General features: G+C 38.4%; 1 protein-coding gene across 2 annotated transcripts in view; it reads right to left on the minus strand.

Moving 5' to 3' along the window:
• cpne5a (copine Va) overlaps window positions 1-6,728 on the minus strand; it is an 82,819-nt gene extending 76,091 nt beyond the window's left edge. The window contains exon 1 of one of the 2 annotated variants that reach the window (XM_079827322.1): window positions 6,246-6,728. In XM_079827322.1, the coding sequence (XP_079683448.1) occupies window positions 6,246-6,355 (110 nt within the window). In that variant the 5' untranslated portion in view covers window positions 6,356-6,728. The remainder of the gene's footprint in view (window positions 1-6,245) is intronic. The other variant, XM_079827321.1, reaches the window with a different exon arrangement.
• Window positions 6,729-26,216: the final 19,488 nt, after the last annotated feature.

Raw genomic sequence — 26,216 nt, forward strand, 5'->3', positions numbered from 1 at the left:
TGTGCAAGGTTTCTGTGTGTGATGAATTTTTAGGATGACAAATACGAAAAAGCGCATACAAAATTTTTGGACTCTGCGTGCAAGGACCTTAAGGATCTTTGGTGGTATTGTTCCATGGCTCTCAGGTGCCTGCTGTATTTGGTCCATGACTTGGCTCCCATACAGCAGGGTGGGAAGGACAAAGGCTCTGAAGACCAGGAGTTTTGTTTGGGCTGTTAGTTCACGGACTTCGAAGACTCTTTTCCTGAGTCTGGCGTAGGCTCCACTGGCACAACTAAGGCGATGGTTGACTTCAGAGTCTATGTCAGCTTTTGAGGAAAGAAGGCTGCCGATGTAGGGGAAGTGGTCCACGTTTTCAAGAGTGGTGTCGTCTACTTTTATGGTGGACTGGGTAGCTGGCTGGTTGGGTGGAGATTGATATAGGACCTGGGTCTTCTTCTTTATGGGTCTTCACCCTAAGGCATTAAGGATGCCCAGGAGGTCTTCCTCAGAGTGTGCTGCTTTTATGTTATCGTCCGCGTACTTAAGCTCCTTGATGGGGGTTTAGTTGACTTTGCTCTTTGCCTTGAACCTGTGAAGGTTGAAGAGTCCCCTGTGACAGCTCTTGACCAATGAGGTAGAGTGTGGCAGCAATGAAGATGGCAAACAGGGTGGGTGCAAATTATCCATCCCTGTTTGACCCCTGTTTCCATTTCCACCAAGAAAGTCTTGAAATCTGAACCGCCTTTGCTGAGCACTGTGACTGACATGCCGTCATGTAGAAGCCTTAGTATTCTGATATACTTATCATCCATTCATCTTACTACATTTCTTTCTCTCCGTCTCACTTTGGAGTTACTTGCTTCTTCACCAGGTCAGGATCATGTAGCATCTGCAAAATCAAACCTGATTGTTTTTAATTTGGGTAGCAGAGTGTTTAAAACTATGAAGACATGTTGAAACAGGATACGTAGGAAGACATAAATGTCTGTTCTAATATTCACAGCTCTGGGACTTAAGGTACTATTCCAGCATATACCAGATGAGGAAATCCAGCAATAAAAGGCACTGGAGCTGAACGGATAGCAAAAGAACAATAACGGCTTACAATACACCACGGCTCCATTTGGAATCAAGTCACACGCTGAGAAGTGAGCTGAACCCCAACCGTAAATCATCTCCAGGTTTGCAAATACCCACCAGACAGAGCCCTTCTCAGCAGCAGTGCGGTGCAGAGTGAATGTAGATGTATTCCATGATCTGGTTCCTCACCTGCAAGGTCAACTAAGAGGAGGACGTGGATCTGCAGTGAAACTGAAGCTTGCCAACAATTCTAACTTTATTCCTTCACTTTTTCAATATAAAGCACTACTCACGGAGCTACTTGTGAAGGATACAGTAACAACAGGGACGCATGGTTTTTGGCAAGGACATCCATTTCCCAGCAGCAATAATTAAATTTAGAATTCAATGTTTAGGTAAATGTTAAAGAAACTTCTGTGCTTTTAAAGAGCCATTTCAAATATCTTTAAGAGCATAATGCAGAGGTATCCAGAAAGTTCTAGTTAGTTAAACTGCATAATTCAAACAAGTAGATCCTTCCTCATGAAAGAGACACAATTCCAAGTCCAGGCACTCGCATTGATTTTAATATTAAAAAGCCTTTTTTTGCAGGGTTACATATTTAAAAACACCAACGGGATCAGGGTCAAACAATAGAGAACAGGAAGAGGAAGGATGCACTTATAATTGTTTGTATTTTGCATCCCTTCTGGAGCACCCATTACATTTTTTGAGTACCAGACACACTCTTGGACAATATTTTTCTTATTAGTTCAATTGCATGTTTGTTATTTAAATCATTATCAGCATTTCACAAAGTGAAAGGGTTAGTATTTTATTCAAAAACTGAATCAGCGAGTCGATTCTGCGGTTTGGATCGCCAAAGTCACGCGATCCGAATCATAATTCGACTCCCTGATTCATAACGCTTTGAAGCTTCATGATGCTTTGTTTTGAAATCGGTCTTCACTATATAAGTCGTTATTTAGGTTTTTTTTGCGAACAAAAACTTATTCTCGTCGCTTTATAAAGACGTTGTTACAAGTCCATCTCACTACAGTAGAACCACTGTAGTGAGATGGACTTTGTAACGACGTCTTTAGTACCTTTTATGGGTCTTGAGAGTGTAAAGTGCATTGTGCCATTGGAGGCCTTTCTGAGCCATCTCATTTCAACTAAAATATCTTCATTTGTGTTCCGAAGATGAACGGAGGTCTTACGGGTGTCGAACGACATGAGGGTAAGTAATTAATGACAGAATTTTCATTTCTGGGTGAACTAACCCTTTAAGACTAGGGAGAAAGAGCAAAGAGAAACACGACACAAACATTACAATGAGGCTCAATGTTATTTTCCCAAATGTATGTGGTTCAACATTACCCTCTAGTTTCAGGGGTGGTGTATTAACTGCACATTTTGTCAGATTTGAGTTAGGAAATTTAAATTCAGGTCTCTTAGACTACGATCTGTCCTGACAGATGTGTTTGGTGATGATCAACTGTGATGAGATTCATAGAAAATGGAGTGTGAAATTGATTTTAAATCAATCAAAAAATACCTGAAAAGCACTTTCTTGGATCCAGTGTTGCTGTAGTTACTGTGTTTTGTCTTTGCAGTATTGTCATGTGCATTTAACTGAAAAGAAAAGTTAATGCAGCTTAGTGCCAGTCCAGTCTGGATCCTTGTTTATTCAGTTGTAAGCAAATTCAACAACTATGCAGTGTACTTAAAGAGTTAGTTCAACCAAAAATGAAAATAATGTAATTTATTACTCACCCTCATGCCGTTCCCCACCCGTAAGACCTCATCTTCGGAACACAAATTAAGATATTTTTGTTGAAATCCGATGGCTCAGTGAGGCCTGCATAAATTAATGTACTAAAAACATATTTAAATCGGTTCATGTGAGTACAGTGGTTCAATATTTATATTATAAAGCGACGAGAATATTTTTGGTGCGCCAAAAAAAACGAAATAACGACTTATATAGTGATGGCCGATTTCAAAACACTGATTCATGAAGCTTCGGGGTGTTATGAATCAGCGCATCGAATCAGCGGTTCAGAGCGACAAAGTCACGTGATTTCAGCAGTTTGGCGGTTTGACACGGGATGACATGACATTTGACATGATTCAATGCGCTGATTTATAACGCTCCGAGGCGTCATTTTTTGGCAAACCAAAAATATTCTCGTTGCTTTATAATATTAATATTGAACCACTGTACTCACATGAACTGATTTAAATATGTTTTTAGTACATTAATGGATCTTGAGAGAGGAAATGTCATTGCTGACTATGCAGGCCTCACTGAGCCATCGGATTTCAACAAAAATATCTTAACTTGCATTCCGAAGATTAACGAAGGTCTAACGGGTGTGGAACGGCATTAGGATGAATAATAAAGGACATTATTTTCATTTTTGGGTGAACTAACCCTTTAAATCTAGACTACTAGCAAAGTATCGCCTAAATGTTATTTTTTATTCCATCAAACAGGTTCTAAAATATACGCTACTGTTCAAAAGTCTGGGGACTGTAAGATTTTTAAATGTTGAATTTAATTTTAAATTTTAATTTTTAAATTTATTTGATTAAAGTCACAGTAAAACATAAATATCGGATTTTCCTTTTGAATACTTTAAAATGTAATTTATTCCTGTAAAGGCAAAGCTAAATTCCATTACTCCAGTCTTCAGTGTCCCATGATCCTTCAAAAATAATGTTAATATGCTGATTTAGTGCAAATAATAATAGATCATATTTCTTATTATTAATCAAAACTTTTTTATTATCTACCTTTTTGTTCATATTTCTAGTCATTCAAATGCCCAAGACCTATCCAAATACAGAGTATATCCAAGTATATCCAAATACTTTTCTTGCCACTTGACTATACCAAAACACAAACCATTTGGAAACCCAAAACCCAATTAGTGCTAGACAACAGGATCAATCGCATATCTCACACCCACAGCTTTTTGTGATAAGGGTTATCACAGCGTCTCTGGATTGTCGGGCCAAACTTTCTGCACTCCAATAACATCAGCAGGTTATGAGGGATTCTGGAGGGGGAAGTGAAGCGTTTCAATTCCATGCCTGCCACAATCCACTGATAATCAGCCCAAACTAAATCAATTACAAAGAACAAACGCAGGTGATGATTTCCACCACCGCCTCACAGAGTCTCATCACCAACCTGGAGAGAATGTTCTGCGCTGACAGAGAGGGCCATAACGGTTCAGGGCCAATAGATTTCTTTATTCATTGATTCAATCTCAGAAGCAGTGAGGTGGCAAAAAATCTAATTCAATTAAAATAATAACAATAACATAAAAATCAATAACTTGATCGCATATTTGATAACACTAATGGTTTTTTTTTTATCTGTGTTTGAATTGATGCAGTTATGTGGGGGTGCAGAAGCGATAAGTGTATAGAAAATCCTATAAAGGAATGCTAATGCAATTTCATAATTAGAAATGGGAACCAATCCTAATCAAATCAAACAAGAATCCTCTAAAAATTCTCTTAGAATCAGATGAGATCATACTGTAAACTGAAATTCCTATTTTAGGCTTAATCAGTGTTTTTTATTCATTAGAATCTTATTTGAACCCATAAGGATTGTATATGTAATAAAAATCCCCATATAATCGAAAATGCATGCATTAGTATTCTTTGATGAATCCCCCTTTTTAGTAGGAAGGAGAAATAATGAAGAGAGGGGTAGAAAAAAAATCAATAATATGCTCTTCTATGCATGCCCGACACTTAAGGCCCTTGTCAAATACATATCTCAAGTTCAAATTAAAATGCAATTAATCACTAAAGTCAATCTAAAAAAGGAATTTATATCTGGTTCATTAAAAACAGTTGAGATCACATTTAGCTAATGTGATGACGTATTGGTCTTTAACAGAGAAATTTATTCAGCTAACAATCAAACCGAATTAAACCCATAATCAGTATTCCTTCTTTCTTATTGCAGACAGCATGCAATATTAACTTGCAGCTGAGAAGTTGGCGAGTTTTATGGTTATTAGCTACGTGCACAGGAAATTGCTCTCATTAAATCGATGGTTTGACTGTCAAGTTGGGAAATTCAGTAAAATCATTTTGTCTAAATTAGACTGGAGCGTGTATAATTGACTATAAGCGACTATTAAAGGCATAGCAGATGTCGAGTACGCCAGCCGTATCCATTACTCCTCAAGATGATTGAAAACCCAAACCAATAGCCCACCTATCACTCTGAGCAATGAGCCGGCTGTGGTCCTGGCTGAAATTCATTTTCACCACATCAGAACCTGTTTTTCCAGTAGCAGCATTTCAGTATCAAGACCAACCTCTGCTCTTAAAGTAATGACGATGTTATAAGCATCAAGAAAAGAAACAAAAATGTTCACCCAAAGAAATTGCGTTACATGCAACATATAACCCCCTCTCTGCTGTTTTGAATGCTGTATTCCTTGACATGAGGACACTGGGTGGGGTTTTATGCTCCTTCTCATGAATATTCACTGTTTGCTTCAGCACTACAGGGCTATGATTTGGCGAGTGACATATTTCGAAAGCCAACAAAGAAAAACTGAAGATATACCAACAAGCAGTTCTTGTAATACAACTACATACACAAGCATGTGACATTTATTATGATGGAAAGCGCAGATATAGGGGTGCCTGTGGGGACTTGATGTTCAGAGCATCTGACAACTTATGGCATCTCTGTATGGAGGCAATTGAGCTGCAACGTTAAGTGCTTTGGGCAAGTATATACACAACTCACTGGATATATTCGATATTTACACACATATCAATATTGTAGAGCCAGAAATCTCCAATCATAATGATTGCATGTGAACTGCTACTTCTAAAACTATTTTTTTTTTTATAAATAATTCAACAAAACAAGGGTTGAACAGCATAATGCCAAAGGAGAACATTTCTTGAAATGCTTCATTTTCTCAGTTAAAAGGAACCAATGTAAAGAAACATCAAGAACCAACCAGTCAAGACTACTAGTACAAGTAAACTTGTTTTTTTTATACAAGAAAATTATTTTCTGAACCTAAAAAAACCCTTTAAGAACTTTTCTTTAGTCCAACGCCTGACATTATGGGGTCGATATGAACTATAAACGCCCTTAAATTAAAGTGACTTCAACTTGAGTGAGCGAGTGTAATATTGATTCTATTTCATACCTGCACGAGACGGTGATCTCCACTTTGGTGGCGGGAATATTCCCCGTGATGGGGTCGAACTCGGTAACTGAGGCCGTGTCCTCCAGTTTATCCATAACGTCCCCTTCCATTGGTGTGCGGGACAAGAGGACGCTCTCTACTTCAAACAGTTTAGCAGTTCGTGGTGCTGCAGTGCTTCCTAAAATCTCACAGCTCCAACGAGTCGCGGGCACGCGCAGGACCGCAGCAGGGTGACAGAAAATCAGCGTCTGTGCTGGTCGCGCGCTGGAGAGCGCGGATGTCCTGTGATGAGCTTTATAACAAGATATCAGCAATGTTACAAGAAAAAAAGAGGACTACACAACGGGGTTTGTTCGCTAAATGAAAAACTCAAAAGAAGAGTGCAAGTGCGCGCCTGCTCTGACAGCGTTGAGATCTCTGTCCGTACTGTGTGGAGTGGAAAGTAAAAGAGTAGAACTCCACCCCTCGCGCATTCTTTCACATATCCGTGGCTTTGCGCTCGCTCGGCGCAGCATCACGTTATTGATCCACAGCTACGGCTCATTACTGCCTGAGCTATATCTCACGGCGGTTAACTTCTGAAATGCTACCATCAAACCATTCTGTAAAACAACGAGGGCAAACTACATTAAAAACCTGTTAGTTGGTTAACTGCAATTTAGCTACCTTAACATAGACTACGAGAAAAAAAATGCATAGGGCCTATTCTTTCTAAAGAGACGTCATTTGACTGTAAAATATTTTAAATCAACTCACAAACTTACTTTAACAAAGAGATACTTTCGCAGTAAAATGTTTTTATAAGAAAAAATATTACTTTGTAATAGGCCTACAATATATGGAGAGTGCCCTGCCAAAATTGCCTGCACTCACAATTTAATTGAATAATTAATTAGGGATTATTCAATTGTTCAATTAAATTACATAAGGATTATTAAATTCAATTTGATGGAATTTTTAATTAAATTGCGTAAAATTGCCACTAATATGAGTATTCCCTTTAATGCAGTGTGTAATATAGCTGTTTGTGAATACATGTAAAAGATCTGAGTTGTAAAGTCGAAAGTGCACGATGAATAAAGTTATTGTCTCCCAAAAGAAAGAATCGACTCTGAAACGCTTAAATGAGTCGTTTTTGGTTCGACAGTTCTACGTCACTAGAAATGATCCATAATGCCTGCCTATGGTGTACATTGTCTGTCCACGAACAACTTGTCCCCAAACACATAATTTTACTGACGACAAACCTCGTTGTTCAACGCACAAAACGCTTGCTCGTGAAAGATGGGTTAGTACTCGGTTTAATTGGACCAGCTTGCTCCTCAGAATTACAACCTGTAAGTATGATTCATTATTGATGTATATATTTTCTACCGGGTGTTCAAAATATGTAGTTTTGTGTTTTATACTGTGTAAGTTTCCGGCTAACTCTCTTATCTTACTGAAATACTACTGCAAATCAGCTGTGGGCCACTATTACCTAAAACTGTGTCCATCAATGCACATTGTCGTTCTTACTACTTTGAGTAAAGATAAAGGATGGAGCAAGATTTGTTTTGCCAACTTTAACGTTACATCAGTCATTCACGTTAGTGATTGGCTAACATGCACCGTTATTGATACAGTAAATGGTAAAATCAACGCCATCATTACGGTCTTTACAGTGTGTACAATCGCATGGAGCTGAAGTTTATGGCCGTTTGTTTCCGTACGTTGTGCGGTTCAATCACAACAGACTGAGCCATCTGACCGATAAGAGCAGAGTAGCTTGCGTAAAAGAGGAATTTAGAGAGACTAATTCATCTATCTAGTCGTTTGAGAATCATTGAACAATGTGGTGATATGTAATGTATATTATGAGTGAGTTATGAAAGAGTTTCTTGACCTTCGATGCATGTAAATCTGTTGTAGGAGACCTCCAAAACAAAATCAGGAGCATTTAAAATAGCATAATGTACTCGTTTATTAAATTGTGAACCGTGAAATACACAGACAAAATGCTATCCCATAATACTTCCTATAATCCCATAATAACTACAATAAACATACAGTAAGCTATGTTACAAATAAATAATTACCAAAGATTTAACAAAGAAATGTTAAAAGTTGTTTTTCCTATGGCATCTTTTGTTTATAGGACAACATTTCAAACTTATAACTGATTCTGAAAATATGTGGTTTGTTATCAGCAAATATGTCCAAAGAGCTAGAATAATTATCACATAAAAACCCATTCACGTGTAGTGGGAGATAAGAATTTGAGTTTGAGCTGATAAAAAGCACAGCGTGAGATGGCCCACCTAGAGTTCTTCATGCTGCAAACTGCATTTCAGCACCACATCATTGGACAGCTCCACAATCCCTTTCCCCACAGTCCAGCAGTAACACTAATGTAACACTAATTGCAACAACAAAAATTGACTTGTAAAGACATATTCCCACCATAGGCACTCAGAGTCGATGTTAATCACTTTGTCAGATTTAATTACAGCTGCTGTTGTCAACTCTGGACCAATGGTGGTGACCCATTTCAGCGATTTTCTCCACACACCTTAATTCCTCCAAGCCACCCAGTGGGTAATTATGGGTGTTACTAGTGGAGAGCTGAGGTGACAGCGTGTGCCCTGCATTCTGACAGGACAGCATGCTGGAACACTATACAGTCCCACTGTCACAGACATTCAGGCTTCAGCGGGGGGCTGACTGACACAATGATGTTTCACTGGTTTTGTTCATTGAGGCTTTGAAGCTAGGATGGAATGTGTGTGAAAGTGAAAATAGAAACACTATAAAGAGAGAATGGAGAGAATATAAGACAGAATGAGAACCCTCTTACACTCTTGAATTACTCTGCTGCTCAGAATGTGTATTTCCTATCAAATGCATCTGTTATTGTTCCTCTTGAAAACGGAGAGACACTTCATTCAGAGTCTTTCCCCTTGGTTTGGATTCAATTCCACAGAGGACTCCACAGATTGACATCCAGGCCTGCCTTTTAGTCACACACACTGGTGGATCAGACACAGATGCCTCTTTTCTAACAGCCTCCATTAAATTTCCGTCTCCAAAAATCACTCACCAAAATAAATCAGAAACCAAATGGAAAACAAGGCGCTGTCGCTGAAACAGCCATTGCTATGCAATTTCATGGCTTCATGCATGGTGGAAACCATAAGTCAAGTGGCTTCACTGAACATGACAACATTTATCCGCAAGCCAACCCGCCTGGACACAAAGTTATGGGAGAGTGTGTCTGTGCTTTCCCAAGCTGAAAACTCTTGAAGTATCTGTCTATATAGCCAAAGCAGGATATCCCTTCCATATCTATGCAACCCGATACATATGATTTCATCCATCACATCCTTAAGAAATACCAGCCGCATATTCTTTAGCTTTGACCTCGGGTCATGGAATTCAGCGCAAGGTATGTGTTTTTAGTAATACAGCCAGTGGTATAGTTAAAGTGACAAGTACAAGGCTACATTTATGTTCATTCTAATTTGAAAAAAAAAAAATCTTTACAGTTGAATGCGCAATACAATGGAAGTAGTGACATCTTTCTTTTGAACTGTAACATGCATCGAATTAATTGTGGGGGGACTGAATTTAAGCAGATGAAATGATTGGAGAAGTCTAGGATACGTTTTGATTAAACAGTACAAGGACAAAAAAAACTAAACATTCCTGGATTAATTGTTTACAATAAGATCAATTACATGCATTTACAAAATAGTACTTTACATACAATTTCTTCTGTGGTTATACTAGTAGAAAATAGCCTGTGAGTAAAAACTGTAATTTCAGCTGATAATGGCGGGTCATTGCACATATATCCAGAACAGCTTAAGTGTTTTGTTTTCAGCAGTTCATCTGTCTGTTATTTTGCCACAAGCTGATGAAAGCAGCTGTAAGAACGCGGTCTATCTCCCCTGCACAGATGATTCCCTCTCTGGATTCCTTCTGGGTTCGGCCACATATTGCTTCAGTTCAATGAGGTGCAGTCTGTCACCACTGCCTCAACGGATTAACAACAGGTTATTTGTTGGTAGTCAAACGGAACTCTGTCCTGTTGGCAGGAGTCTGTTTAAAGCCTGGGACACTCCAAGCCAACGTCAAATAAACTAGCGCCGACGAAAGCTGACTATATGAGCAGGTATCAATAGTCTATTTTCGTTATTAAAAAAAGGAAACCAAAACTAGGGCTGCAGATATATACACTATGTTGCCAAAAGGATTGGAACACCCCTATAAATCATTGAATTCAGGTATTCACTTCCATGGCCACAGATGTATAAAATCAAGCACCAAGGCATGCAGACGCTTCTACAAACATTTGTGAAAGAATGGGTCACTCTCAGGAGCTCAGTGAATTCAAGCGTGGTACTGTGATAGATTGCCACCTGTACAATAAGTCCATTTGTGAAATTTTCTCACTACTAAATATTCCACGGTCAATTGTTAGTGGTATTATAACAAAGTAGAAGCAATTGGGAACAACAGCAACTCAGCCATGAAGTGTTAGGCCACGTAAAAATCACAGAGCGGAGTCAGCGCATGCTGAGGCGCACAGTGTGCAGAAGTCGCCAACTTCTTGTCGAGTCAATAGCTACAGACCTCAAAAAACTTCATGTGACCTTCAGATTAACTTCATGGAATGGGTTTCCATGGTCGAGCAGCTGCATCCAAGCCTTGCATCACCAAGTGCAATGCAAAACGTCGGATGCAGTGGTGTTAAAGCACGCCGCCACTGGACTCTAGAGCAGTGGAGACGTGTTCTCTGGAGTGACGAATCACGCTTCTCTGTCTGGCAATCTGATGGACGAGTTTTGGATTGGCGGTTTCCAGTAGAATGATACTTGCTTGACTGCATTGTGCCAAGTGTAAAGTTTAGTGGAGGGGTGGGATTATATTTATGTTGGGTTGTTTTTTGGGGGTTGGGCTTGTCCCCTTAATTCCAGTGAAGGAACTCTTAATGCTCCAGCATACCGAGACATTTTGGACAATTTCATGCTCCCAACTTTGTGGGAACATTTTGGGGATGGCCCTTTCTGTATCAACATGACTGTGCACCAGTGCACGAAGCAAGGTCTATAAAGACATGGATGAGCGAGTTTGGTGTCGAGGAACTTGACTGGCCTGCACAGAGTCCTGACCTCAACCTGATAGAACACCTTTGGGATGAATTAGAGCGGAGACTGCAAGCCAGGCCTTCTCATCAAACATCAGTGCCTGACCTCACAAATGCTCTTCTAGAAGAATGGTCAAAAATCCCATAAATACACTTCTAAACCTTGTGGAATGACTTCCCAGAAGAGTTGAAGCAGTTATAGCTGCAAAGGGTGGGCTAACTCCATATTATACCCTACGGATTAAGAATGGGATGTCATTAAAGTTAATGTGCATATAAAAATAGGCGTCCCAAAACTTTTGGCAATATAGTGTACAAACCATAAACACCATTTTGATTATAAATCGCCCAGATCATTTTCTTCATTCCAGTCAGCTCATGTTATGAAAATATTTGTGCATTCGAATGCTCAGGTTAGATGACATAAAATTATAAAAGCCTTCTGTCTGTACCGTCTTTACATCTTTGCTTGCTTTCATCGCTTTTGCTTTTATTCTTAGGCACTGCTCATTCGCTAAGCTGAACAGCCAATCAGGGTTCTCTCTCTCAACGATGGCCCGACGCTGATTCAACATGCTGAATCGGCCTAAAAAATAAAATAAAAACGGTGTGCGAGTAGAGTCAATGGTGCGGAACAAACAGAAAAAACTAAGTTGTCCGATGCTCAAAAAAAGCCTGTATTTATGTGTTATATCTACTCTAAAGCTTTTGACAAATGTATTTTCATTTGAGAGAGACAGACCTATGAAGAAGCTATAAATTCATTGTTTCAGCAACAACACAATATCAGAGAGTTTGTTTTCAGTGAAAATTGGACTACAAAAAGTCTTCAAACTGCAATGTGACTTTTGCTTGAAACGTAAGGAAAAGTAGGCATAGTGTTAAAGAACAGAACGGTCTATGAAAGCATTTAGACGGCTTTAAAGATCACTTATTGTCCAGCTGTCACCCTGTGTAGGGATCTAAAATAGTTCAATACAAAAGAGAGAGAGCTAGTTCTATCACAGACATCACAGATATGGTGACAAATGCCATAGTAACAGGTAGGTTTGGGGGTCAGATGATTTGTTCTGTGATGGGAGGGCTGTCAGCTTTTAAGTTATTAAAGTCATTTTTCCATAGTAATTGTTCACTTCCAGACAAAATAAATCCATGAGCACAACAAGCTCACTTATGAGGATAGTTCACCCAAAAGTAACAACTCTGTCATCATTTACTCACCCTTATGTCATTCCAAATATACAAGACTCTTCTGTGGAACGTAAAGAGAGATAATTGAATAAATTAGGTAAATTCAATACAATGACAGTAAATTGTGACTCACTTTCGCACATAATAAAGTACACAAGCGTGTCAGCAAAACTTACATGTGGCTTGATGTTCATTTTCCAAGTGCGCCAATCAGTTTTGGAGAAACAACCCAAAATTTAAGCAATTTACTAGTAAAATTGTAGTAGACAGCAACCTGGATTTCTTACTCTAGTCCAGGTGGTGGAAATGTTCACCTGCTGTGCCTTCTGGCATTTAAATGTACATAAAAATGTGCAAATGAGTACAACATTTTACATTTTTAAGTGAATTATTCCTTTAAATTTAAATCTGTGAGATAAACAAAAACACACCTAACACAAAAAGAGGTTCTTGAACTTTACCATGCACCTCCCCACCTGAAGTTGTTGAGTATATTTGCAGGAGCAATCTCTCTTGAACAGTTCTCCATAAGAAAACCTTTGGAAATGACCTTTGATAACAAAAGAACAAGTCAAAGCAGTGAAAATGAAAAAGAGAGGGCTGTCAAAATAATATCTGGGCTCTGCAGAGATGATTGCCCTTTGTACTTGGGAAAACCTAAACAAACATGGTTAGAAGCCGAGTAACACTTTTTCTTCAAAGCAGTTTCTTGCATTTTTGCATAGGTTTTTCTCCAAACATCTGTAATCTCTGTCAATGTAATAGATACATGTAGAAGATGCATCAGAGCTGTTCGTTTAATTGAAAAATAATCGCAATTACCATCATGACATGCTGCGATAAACTAATCAGGAGTTAGATCTCTACTCTCGAAGCGGCAAATGCTTCTTCTTACAACATTATTTTTGCAGCATTAAGTATTAGAACCAATTCAAGTTATGTTGAGCACTTGAACGGAATGGCCAATCAGAAGCATTTACATTACGTGCACATAATGAAATCCACTCAATACCGTCAGTCGAGCGGGTGTATCCCATTAAATATGGAAAAAGCTTGGGTGATATTAAGATTCATGTAGCCACTTTTAAGTCTGAAAGATACTGTGGAGTTGACAAGCCTTCTATAGAACACTGTGTTCTTTGGTCACAAAAGTTCAAGGTGTTAAGAGGGTTCAAGGTGTCAGAGAGTGCAGCAATTCTTCACTCGTAGCACCGGAAAAGAATATCACGCCATAATGACCCAATTCCAACCTCTTCTCTCAGAGTACATATACATATTCATGAACTCGCTAATCAGAGACCAACCATATGCATGCACGAAAGAGGAGACGTTAATGATTACCAGCCGGCTCAAAGAGCGCTGAGTGCTTATTAAATCTTAGGTGCAAAATAAAGAGATGCATGTGTATGACAATGACATAGTGCTAGTGTTTTATACCTGGAGAAGTCCTGGGAAACACCAAGGAAAGACATCACAAAGCACAACACTGTAAACAGCATTTTTAGGCACATTTCATACACAATGGTAATTCAAAGTGCTTTACATAAAATAATACTCAATTCCTAACAACCCGATCACTAAGCTTGAATGGAAGAAATCAAAAGTCAGGTTTGTGATTTTACACTAGAGCTACACCCCGGTGTCTTTTCACTCCTACGGAGGTGGGTTCTTCTATGCGACGCCTGCCTCTAATGGATCCCAGCGCCCCTCACCAGAGTGCTTAACCTATGCTGTCTGCCTGTGATGGTTTTCAGCGTTGTCTTCTTCACTCCTAAAAGAGTGCTTAAACCCTATACACCCGTTGATAGACAAATGTATATTTACACCACCTTGTAACCTCCGCCCCGGTGTCTTTTCACTTTAAATACACTATTGATGTAACAGCAATAAAATATCGAATAAAGACATCAAAGATTCAAAAAATACTGTGGAAATGCCACATTTAAAAAATAAAATAAAAATCACAAATAAATCACATTTTTCTTAACACTAAAGTAAAATGTTAGGTGAGATTTCAAGGCAACCAAGAAGAATTATATTCAGCACTTACTGTCGGTTCCATGAGGTGTCAAACACACACAAACCGACAGACATTCACAAAATCATTACTTGTTTCCCATTCATTGCCAGCTGACATTCTACATCAGATATGTCATTTGCTCCGAAAAAGGGCAATGGCAGGAAATAGGAAGGCGCATTGGAAGCTTTAAAAATTTTACCGGTTTCTTCGAAAGCCTTGTGTGAACTCCTACGCAGAGTCAGAAATGTCAGATGTTCCCTCATGTAAACAAACAACCAACCGCCAAAGATGCACACTGTGCCTTACACAAACTGTGGCCTTATTCCAATCTTTCTAATCAAGCATTTAGTCAGTAATAATAGAATTGCATTCTAATGTTTTGTATTTTATGTTTTGGAATTACAAAAGCCCAAATGAACTGTTGAGACATTTAATTCCTAGTTCTTCTACAAACCTGCTGCTGTCATCAACGCACTGAGCTGCTGTGATAGAGGAATTATCCCACATACAACAGCGGATGCTAATCCTGTTACTCTTGGATACCAACCGATGCTAATGTGGTTTGATGTAAACACAGCGGCAACTTCTTTCCACAAAATACATCTGAAAAGATTTATGAAAGGAATACCAAGCAATATAAAAGACAATATTTTGTTATTGATTTACAAAAGGAAGATTTTTTGGATCACTAAAAGATTATGAATTTTAGAGAGTCATGTGTGGAACAACAAAATAATCCTGTAAATTTTATTCAGTTTAAGGCCGGGGGGAATTGATAATTCAGTGAGAGAGGCTGGGGGAGTTTCTTATCAAAGCTGTATAGGAATGTTTGGATTTAGAAACCAAAACACATAAGAGCAAACAAGGGCTGGTTGTAACGCACATAGTTTAAAAGCTCCACCGGTAACACTTTAGAATAATGGTCCATCATTAATAGGTAACTATGCAGGAAGTAATGCAGGACTAATGAGTAGTGACACTTCAGCTACTACTATTAACTAATATAGAAACAAGCTTAACTAATCAGTAAGTAATTTCAAATTTAGGACTAAGATGCTTGCTTATTAGGTAATCAATAATTACTGAATGGGATTGGCATCACTAAGAACTAATAGGTAACTTTGACAAATGATAAAGAATTACTAATTCATTACTAATCACAACATTAATGTGTCTGAGATGTGAGAAATTGTCTTTTTTTTTACTCTCAATGTGGTCATAAAATGCATCACTAATTACTCAAGTGTTACAGTGGGGAGATCAAGTATTTGATACACTGCCGATTTTGCAGGTTTGCCCACTTACAAAGCAAGTAGAAGTCTGTAATTTTTATCATAGGTACTCTTCAACTGTGAGTGACGGAATCTAAAACAAAAATCCAGTAAATCACATTGTATGATTTTTAAGTAATTCATTTTATTATTATTATTATCATTATTATAGAAAAGCAGAACTTTATATTATATTATATTATTTAATATTTGGTACAGAAACCTTTGTTTGCAATTACAGAGATCATAGGTTTCCTGTAGTTCTTGACCAAGTTTGCACACACTGCAGCAGGGATTTTGGCTTACTCCTCCATAAAGACCTTCTCCAGATCCTTCAGGTTTCGGGGCTGTCGCTGGGCAATACAGACTTTCAGCTCCCTCCAAAGATTTTCTATTGGGTTCAGGTCTCAGGTCCAGGACCTTGAGATGCTTCTTACGGAGCCACTCCTTAGTTGCCCTGGCTGTGTGTTTCGGGTCGTTGTCATGCTGGAACACCCAGCCACGACCCATCTTCAATGCTCTTACTGAGGAAAGGAGGTTGTTGGCCAAGATCTTGCGATACATGGCCCCAGCCATCCTCCCCTCAATACCGTGCAGTTGTCCTGTCCCCTTTGCAGAAAAGCATCCCCAAAGAATGATGTTTCCACCTCCATGCTTCACGGTTGGGATGGTGTTCTTGGGGTTGTACTCATCGTTCTTCTTCCTCCAAACACGAGTGGAGTTTAGACCAAAAAGCTCTATTTTTGTCTCATCAGACCACATGACCTTCTCCCATTCCTCCTCTGGATCATCCAGATGGTCATTGGCAAACTTCAGATGGGCCTGGACATGCGCTGGCTTGAGCAGGGGGACCTTGCGTGCGCTGCAGGATTTTAATACATGATGGCGTAGTGTGTTACTAATGGTTTTCTTTGAGACTGTGGTCCCAGCTCTCTTCAGGTCATTGACCAGGTCCTGCTGTGTAGTTCTGGGCTGATCCCTCACCTTCCTAATGATCATTGATGTAGAGGGCTGCATTGGGATTGAGTCCCGCCGGGTCCCGCGGGACCCAACGTAAATCTCGCGGGAGCGGGCGGTTTGAATTTTGCTGCGGGCGGGAATGGGCGGCTAAAAAAAACACTGCGGGAATCGGCGGGATAGGGAGGTTGCCTAACGACATGATGGAGAAGATGTCAATAGATGATGTAGAAAAGAACCTCAAACGAGGTATTTACAGCACAAAAGCTAAGCAAGGAAAGTCTGACATTTGGAGAAGTTTCTCAATTGTTTTGGTAGGCAAAGTCATGCGGTATAACGTTATATGTATCCACATATTGCGCAGCTGGCAAATACATACTTGATCATACCTCACCAAAAACGCTCAGCACTCCCTGCAGGTCAAGTTGACTGTTTGGTGTTTTTGACAAACAATACATAGAAGTTTAGTGAGTGGAAATGGATTGTTTCTAAATGTCCGTTTGCTATTTTGTGTTCGCATTACGTTCTGTTGAAGCATGTTTTCTCAGGTTTCCTTTCAGTCGGTCACGTTCGACCATAATTGGGATCTGTTTTTTGTTTCTCAATCTGGTTTTCTGTTTTCTGTTTTGCAAAGCAGTCTACTTTTATGTGCAAAGTTTTTGATAAAAACGAAATTATATTTGAATGTATTTGTCTTTTTTTTTTTTTTACATGCAGGCCAGGGAAACAAAACAAACAACCCCATGAATCTCTTTAATAATATCAATACAAATACGTGTTTTTTTTCCCCTGCGGGACGGGAGAAGACACAAAATCAATGCATCTCTATTATTGTGCGGGAATAAATTCTCGGAGTTTTGCGGGTGCGGGCGGGAGTGGACATACATATTGCGGGAGCGGGCGGGAGTGTAACACATACGTTGCGGGAGCGGGCGGTAATGGTCAGAAATTCGGCGGGTGCGGGCGGGTGCGGGATGAAGAAAACAGTCCCGCGCAGGGCTCTACATTGATGCCCCACGAGGTGAGATCTTGCATGGTGCCCCAGACCGAGGGAGATTGACCGTCATCTTGAACTTCTTTATTTTTCTAATAATTGCGCCAACAGTTGTTGCCTTCTCACCAAGCTGCTTTCCTATTGTCCTGTAGCCCATCCCAGCCTTGTGCAGGTCTACAATTTTATCCCTGATGTCCTTACACAGCTCTCTGGTCTTGGCCATTGTGGAGAGGTTGGAGTCTGTTGATTGAGTGTGTGGACAGGTGTCTTTTATACAGGTAACGAGTTCAAACAGGTGCAGTTAATACAGGTAATGAGTGGAGAACAGGAAGGCTTCTTAAAGAAAAACTAACAGGTCTGTGAGAGCTGGAATTCTTACTAGTTAGTAGGTGATCAAATAATTATGTCATGCAATAAAATACAAATTAATTATTTAAAAATCATACAATGTGATTTTCTGGATTTTTGTTTTAGATTCCATCTCTCACAGTTGAAGTGTACCTATGATAAAAATTACAGACTTCTACATGCTTTGTAAGTAGGAAGACCGGCAAAATCGGCAGTGTATCAAATACTTGTTCTCCCCACTGTACCTGGTCACTATGCAGGAACCACTAGTGATCTGGACCATTATTTTAAAGTGTAAAAAGTTTTTAAAATAATGGTCCAGATCATTAGTAGTTCTTGAAGATTGTCCTTCTTTACTCTGAGTAAAGTCATAACATGCATCAGTAATTACTCAATTACCTAGTCACTCTTCAAGGACTACTAGAGATCTGGACCATTATTTTAAAGTGAAAACCCATCTTTTTTCTATATTAGTTAGCAGTAGTAGCTGAAGTGTTAATGTAGTACCACTCATTAGTCCTGCATTACTTCCTGCATAGTTACCTATTAATGACGGACCATTATTCTAAAGTGTTACCACTCCACCTATCATTTGCATGACGGATTTCATTTGTTTACTCATTGCCAGTGTCCAGAGTTACGTAATTTAATTACAAAATAAATGTAACTGTAATCCATTACAGTTACTGAGAAAAAAATATGTAATTAAATTAAAGTCACTTGAAATGTTATCGATCACAAAGGGGGTTACATCTGAATATTTTCTGTAAAAAGCTAGAATATGTTGAATAATATATTAATTTGTTGCTTTGCCTGTTTTTGATGTCCACGATGTCTCCTGCCATTTAAAGGGATGCTATTCTGATGCTTTTGATTGTCTCTCTTGATTTGAATTTGCAGCCCTATTGCCAATCCACCACATTGCCGCTGAGAGCTTTAGGCTACAACCTTGTCTGAGAGTTGCCAACATGGCGAGTGATAAGAATGCTTTCCATTGCTGGACATTTTAAAAATAATTTCATCCAGAAATTAGAAAAGGCAGAAAAATATAACAGTTCAGTGCAAAATATGTTTGCCAACTATTAAAGTGCTATCGACATCGAAGGTTTAAATGTCGGAAGGTTTAAAAACATGTTTTTTACTACAGTATAATGATCTAGAATGGTGCGTTTTCTCTTAAATATAACTATATCTGTTTTTTTAGAAGTTAACCCTGCCTGGTTTAACGTCTAAAATCAGGCAGGGATCTAATGTTTGAAAATTAACAGTTGAAAACGTTTGTTAGAAATGTAGAAAAGTAATCGGTTACATTACTATAATAAATTGAAATAGTTACACTACTTATTCCATTTTAAATAGGGTTGCTTGTAATCTGTAACCTATTGCATTTCCAAAGTAACCTTCCTATTGCTATATCTTTGCTATATCAATACTGCATAGAAAAATTGTGCAAAAACATTCTGAAACATCTGGGATTTGTAAGGTGTTTTTGAAAAAAGCACCTTGTGCTCAGTAAGGCTGCATTTTTTTGATAAAAAATACAGTAATATAGTAAAATATTATTACAATTTAAAATAACTTTTTTATGTTAAAATGTTATTTATTCCTGTAATGGCAAAGCTGAATTTTCAGCATAATTACTCAGTCTACAGTCTTCAGTGTCACATGATCCTTCAGAAATCATTCTAATATGCTGATTTGATGCTCAAAAAAACAAATTGTGGAAGCAGTGATATATTTTTACTTTGAAAATACTATGAAACTTGCATTTACACAAACCTGGTCTCTTGTACACATCACAAACATGTTTATGAATATCTACGATGAAAACTCTAGCTATTGGTAATACTGTGAGATGCATTAAACTACATCAGCACACATTGTTCCTTCTGAGGGATGAATTACACTTTGCTTATAATAGACATAAAGGTCAGATAAAAATATACACACTTATCACTCAAGCCTCGATGACAGTGTGGACGAGGATGTGAGATCTGATATCAAGAGAGCACAATTTCATAAAAACCTCAGACACAGTCCCAGGCCATATATTTGTACAACCTCACTGCATACAAGCACTGTACATCCATGCATGTGCCTATCGGGACATCATTAGAGGAAACAACAAGTGTGTGTGTGTGTGTGTGTGCATAGACCTCACAGAGGTGTGAACTAAAGAGTTCAACTCACAAAGCTCTGCTAACTTCAGATCGAGTGGCGAGTAGCTATGACCCCGGGGAAGTTGAGCAGCTCCAAAAACTCCAGTAGGGAAGATAAAACAGGAATTTCTCTAGTTCACCGTCTGTATCATCTTCACTGCAACCATAAAGAATCAAAATCGGTTAAACTGCATCCGTCATTGCCAACTGCTTCGCTTTACCCCCCCCCCCAAGGAAATTCACAACAGTGATCAATGGCATCCGGGTAGCGGGTCAGGTCTATAACAGGCATTAGCTGAATATGATAGATGAATCTGAAGATGAAAGTACCGTTTCACTGCTCTTATTATGGTGTGTGTGGGGGGGGGCTATGTATGATTCTTGTCCATTCTCCAGCTCAAATCGATGCCATCACAGACATTACTCATTTTCTGACCTTACAAGCTGCTCTGCTGACAGGGCACAAATAATAAAAAGCCCTACAGGGAATTGACCACTAAATAACGACTCATCTTGACATCAATATCCGAACCGAACATGTATCTTAATCTGTGGTCCATACAATGGAAAATACATGGGTGTTTCAGCAAAGGGTAATGACAGAGGTAAATAGGCAGCTGCAGAATGTTGTTTCTGAAAAAATGTTTTCCACTGTTGCATTGCAGTCGACAATAACTCACGTTAAACAAACTCACACATTAATCATAATGTACACAGTGCAAAGATGCCCTCTGGTGTGGCACAGAAATCAAAATAACATTATAAGTGTCAGTGTAAAGGATGTAACAGAGTTAAAAGTTGTTGACTGTCTCTCCCGTTATCATGCAGATAACTGAAACAAATAGAGTGCGGTAAAATGCGGCACCCTGTTAATCTGGCAAACTGCATTGTCTGACTAGAAATGGCCTATCATATACAGCTGATGCACATGAGAAAAATGAGGTGAAATTTATGTAAATTCATCCAACTCTTAAATTATATATTTTTTTAAAGAAATCAATACTTTTATTCAGCAAGTGTAAAGACTGTTACACTGTAACAAAATATTGCTATTTCAGATAAATGCTGGATGTATTCATCAAAACTCCTAAGAAAAAAATGTATCATGATTTTCACAAAAAATATGCATCAGCACAATAGTCTTCAACATTGATAGGCCATGTTTTATTAACTAAATCAGCATATTAGAATGATTTCCGAAGGATCATGTGACACTGAAGACTGAAGTTATACTGAAAATTCAGCATTGCATCACAGAAATTACATATTAAAATATATTCAAATAGAAAAGTGTTATTTTAAATTGAAATTAAGTTTCACAACATTTCTGTTTTTACTGCATTTTTGATTAAATAAATACGGAAAAGTCTCATAAGAGACTTCTTTCAAAAACATTTTAAAAATCCGACTTTTGAACTATCGACGGTAACGGTGAATTGCTGGTGAATTGCCAAGATATAAAACACTGTCCTTTCTTTTGGCTAAAGATTAGACATGAATTATTCAATGAAGCATTTTAGCTTAAATGGTATCTGTTGGGTAAAGCGTGCCAGGTCCTTCAGGTTAGTGAGCTTTGTATCCAAATGCAGGAATGGTTTCAAATATTAAATTTAGAATATAAAATCTTTTCGGGCTGTTTTATGAAAATATGAATAATGTTCAGCAAAATAAGACTTGGGAATGGAATAGTGCATTTAGTATATATATTTTTTCTCATTTATGTTCATTACATAGATTTAACATAGACTTTTATCCAGAGTGGCTTACAAATGATAAATAATAGTGGTCAAAGCAAGTAAAAGTAAAGCATGTCATATTTTTACTTGCAATAAAATTGTTACCATACACAATGACTCAATTTACCTCTTGATGTGACACAGCTTACCCTCTTTTTTTTGAGAAGTCATATTTCTATGCTGGCCCTGAGTTATAGCTCCTTTCATTTCAGTTGAGAGCTGACTACTTAAAAAGTAAAAAGTGGCACAGCTTATATACACATTCAATAGCACTACGCTGTCTAAAATGATTGATTGTAAAAGTATTACACGGATTTATCACATAGTTAAGTATTTTCATGAAAAACAATATCAGCTTCAAGTGTTGCATGAATTGCCCCAAAAACTGTAATTTCATGTGGCTGGGAATGGCTGTGCCATTAATACAAGAAACATCAGGGATAATTACCAAAGACTGCAAGAAACATCAGGGATAATTACCAAAGACTGCACATTTCACATTTCACATTTGAACTTGTCTTGGGTCATTAGCATTCATGGACTGATATGCTGATGACTGACACTCAGCAAGAAGATGCACAGATGGATCCTGCTGGTCAGCACAATCTTCTGTGGAAGCCTTAGAAACAGCTTAATGACCAATTCCTTATAACTCAATCACTTCAGTCCAAACACATACTAACCCTCAATTAACTATTAAGGGACACAGTTGCCTAATTCTCTCATCTCTACCAATTAACAGTATACATTTGTATAATGTACATGTAAACATTTATAATAAATAGAACAGAGAATGCTGATTTCTGGAGCAACATGTGACATTATTCTCTTCTTAGTTAGCAGGGTCATGCTGTCTGTGTTGTTCAAATGAATACATGACTGTGAGTGGTATGAACTAAGCAATCCTAAACATTTTTATAAAATTGTATGTGGCATAGGTCCCAGTATGGCACAGGGCAGCAGTACAGCAGGTGAAGAGCATACAGCATTTGAAAATGACAGTGCCCTGCACTGCCAGGACAAAGACCTCCACTTAATACCCATTAGCAATTATGCTAAATTGCTCCATTCACCACATAAACAGTTGTCGATGAAAAAGATGGGATGCTGTTTTCCAATGACCTTCTGTAGAGGAGGTGAGGGAAGTCCAGGCACCAAGCCCAAACTCAAACAAAGCCATTAACAAAGAGTGTATACACATGCCATGAAATAAACAAACACTAATGGATAGACAAACCCTATTAACTTCTCTCATTTTCTCTATTAAAGGATTAGTTAACTTCAAAATGAAACTTTCCTGATAATTTACTCACCCCCATGCCACCCAAGATATCAATGTCTTTCTTTCTTCAGTGGAAAAGAAATTAAGTTTTTTGAGATAAACATTTCAGGATTTTTCTCCATATAACGGACTTCAATGGTAATGTAAATAAGTATTTTGGGTGGTGTTTCATGTTCTTGGTTTATCGTGTTCACTGACATGTTCTTAGTTTGCCATGTTCACTGTCTTGTTTCTTAGTTTGCTTTGTTCACTGCCATGCACTTCCTGGTCTTGTCATGTGATTCCCATGCCCTCATGTGTTGTGTTGTGTCATGTCATTGGTTCATTGTTTGGTTTATTGTTCACAGGTGTCCCTTGTCTTGTCATCAGTCTCAGTTTATTTAAGCCCTCATGTTTGTCATGGCCCTTGTCTTGTATTGTTCATGTAAACTGCTGTTCACCGCATGGTCTGGTCTGGTCTGGTCTGGTCTGGTCTGGTCTGGTCTGGTCTGGTCTGGTCTGGTCTGGTCTGGTCTGGTCTGGTCTGGTCTGGTCTGGTCAGGTCAGGTCATTGTTTAGTTTATTCATGGTTAAGAGTTTTGTTAATGAGTCAAGTAAAGTCTATGTTTATGGAATTTCTGTTAACATTTTGGAGTAAATAAAGACTGCACTTGGGTTCAGCAACCTTGCCTACAGTGGAAGATGCTACAGGCAACCAAATTGTTGAAGGTCCAAATCAATGCAGTTTCAAAAGGCTTCAGAGGCTCTGCACGATCCCAGCTGAGGAATAGGGCCTTATCTAGTGAAACCATTGGCCATTTTCTAACAAAAACACAAAAATGTATATACTTTTTAACCTAAATTGCTCCTCTTGCATTGCTTTGCGACACCACGGATTGCGCAATCCCATCGGAAAGGTCACGCTAGACGTAGGCAGAAGTACCGCCCCCCGTGTTTACAAAGTGCTCGTGCAAAGACTTGACACGCTCGCCGTTGCACTTTTGTTTGAAACAACAGAGGGTGACTCGTAATTGTTCTATAAACCATCAGGAAACAGCGGTGAGAAGTAATGTACACAGGTGACTATTTATTTTAGTACACTTCACCAAAAACCACACTACAAAAGAATCGTGTAAAACTCCTTGATATTATTACTTGTGACAATAGAACAAAATGTATGTGCACATGTATGCATGTATAAAACTAAATTAATGATCTAATTTCTAAATTTCACTAAACATTTTCAATTCGTTTCGTAAACTTTTTTTTTTCTTAAACATGGATCTTTTATTTTCAATAAAAGGGCTCATTTTGTAAATATAAGCAACTAATTTGTAGTGCAAACTGGGTGGCGTTGTGATGAGACGTCAACGTCATGCTCTGCTAGATTCGCCTAAAACTCATGCATCTTCGGATGGGGAGCTGTGCGGAAAGCTACAAAAAAATGCACTGCACACCACCACGCAAAACAGGGTCTCGTGCACTCAACGCGCACTACCATCCACTCAGCGATGACATCCTTTTTGCCACGCACACCTTTGCACTTGTGCGGACGTGGAGAGTCTAAACCAGGATTTATACAAACATCCTTTAGCAAAAAAAGGTAAAACAATAAGCCGGATGATTTTTAAGGTTTTTTTTTTGTAAAGGGCGTTTGTATTTGTATCTTCGCACGTTCGCTTGGGGCGGTACTTCCGCCTACGTCTAGCGTGACCTTTCTGACGTGATTGTGCAATCCGGGTCACGTCGCACAGCAGCTCGACAAGAGCAGTGTAGGTTAAAAAGTAAATAAATGGTTTTTTTTTTTTTCTTGAAAATGACTGGTTTGGCTAGTTAAGACCCTATTCCTCAGCTGGGATCGTGCAGAGCCTCTGAAGCCCTTTGAAACTGTATTGATTTGGCCCTTCAACCCGTTGGTTGCAATTGAAGTCCATTATGTGAAAAATCCTGGAATGTTTTCCTCAAAAAACGTAATTTCTTTTCAACTGAAGAAAGACACAAACATATTGGATGAGATGGGGGTGAGTAAACTATCAGGAAATTTTCATTTTATAGTGAACTAATCCTTTAAGCAATACAAATGGAAGAAAAAGAAAAACGAATGCATAACATAACATAACATGAAATATTAGTGATGTACTTTTGTTTGCTACAATGGCTAACTAAGGATGTTATCACTTGAAAGTTTTGGTTTGATTAAAACAAACTCTGGTGTCAGGGCTCCAGACTAACTTTTTTCACTTGGAGCCCAGTGGCCCCCTACTGAAAATTTTAGGGGCACAACCAGAAATTTTAGGGGCGCACACCATAAATCAACATGCTAACCAAATCTACTAATTTCCACTGTATTACTAATAGGGATCGGTATCGTTAAGGTTTTAATGGTATTACTACTCTTACCGATACTGCTTATCGATCCGGTACTTTAACAGTATTCTTACCGGTTCTTTTTATTATACTTTTTTTTTTTTTATAAAAAAAAAAAAACATAATTAAGAACATAATTAACATGGCTTGAAAAAGTAAAATATATATAGCAAAAGAAACCGCAAAGTTTGAACAAAAATATAAAACATCTATTTGTAAATGGACCAGTGTGCAGGCATTCGGAAGGTCTGCTAACATTAATATTACAGTAAAGAACAAACCTACAAAGAAATCTAATAAAGTAATGAAATGTAAAATAACACTGCATAGTTTTCACTGTATAAATTGATAGATTAATGCTTATAAAAGCTAAAGTTATTAATTCAAGAGATGTGAATCTTTTCTATTTGCCTTTAATTGTTCGATTCGAATTAATGGCTCAATCGTCAGCAGGTTTATTAGACGCTGCCCCTTTAAGACCGATCGAATGTAGAACTAATAATATCATATTCTCCTATTTCTCCAAACTATTTACGCCC

This window comes from Gobio gobio, assembly GCF_949357685.1.
Source record: "Gobio gobio genome assembly, chromosome: 10".
Classification (NCBI taxonomy): domain Eukaryota; kingdom Metazoa; phylum Chordata; class Actinopteri; order Cypriniformes; family Gobionidae; genus Gobio; species Gobio gobio.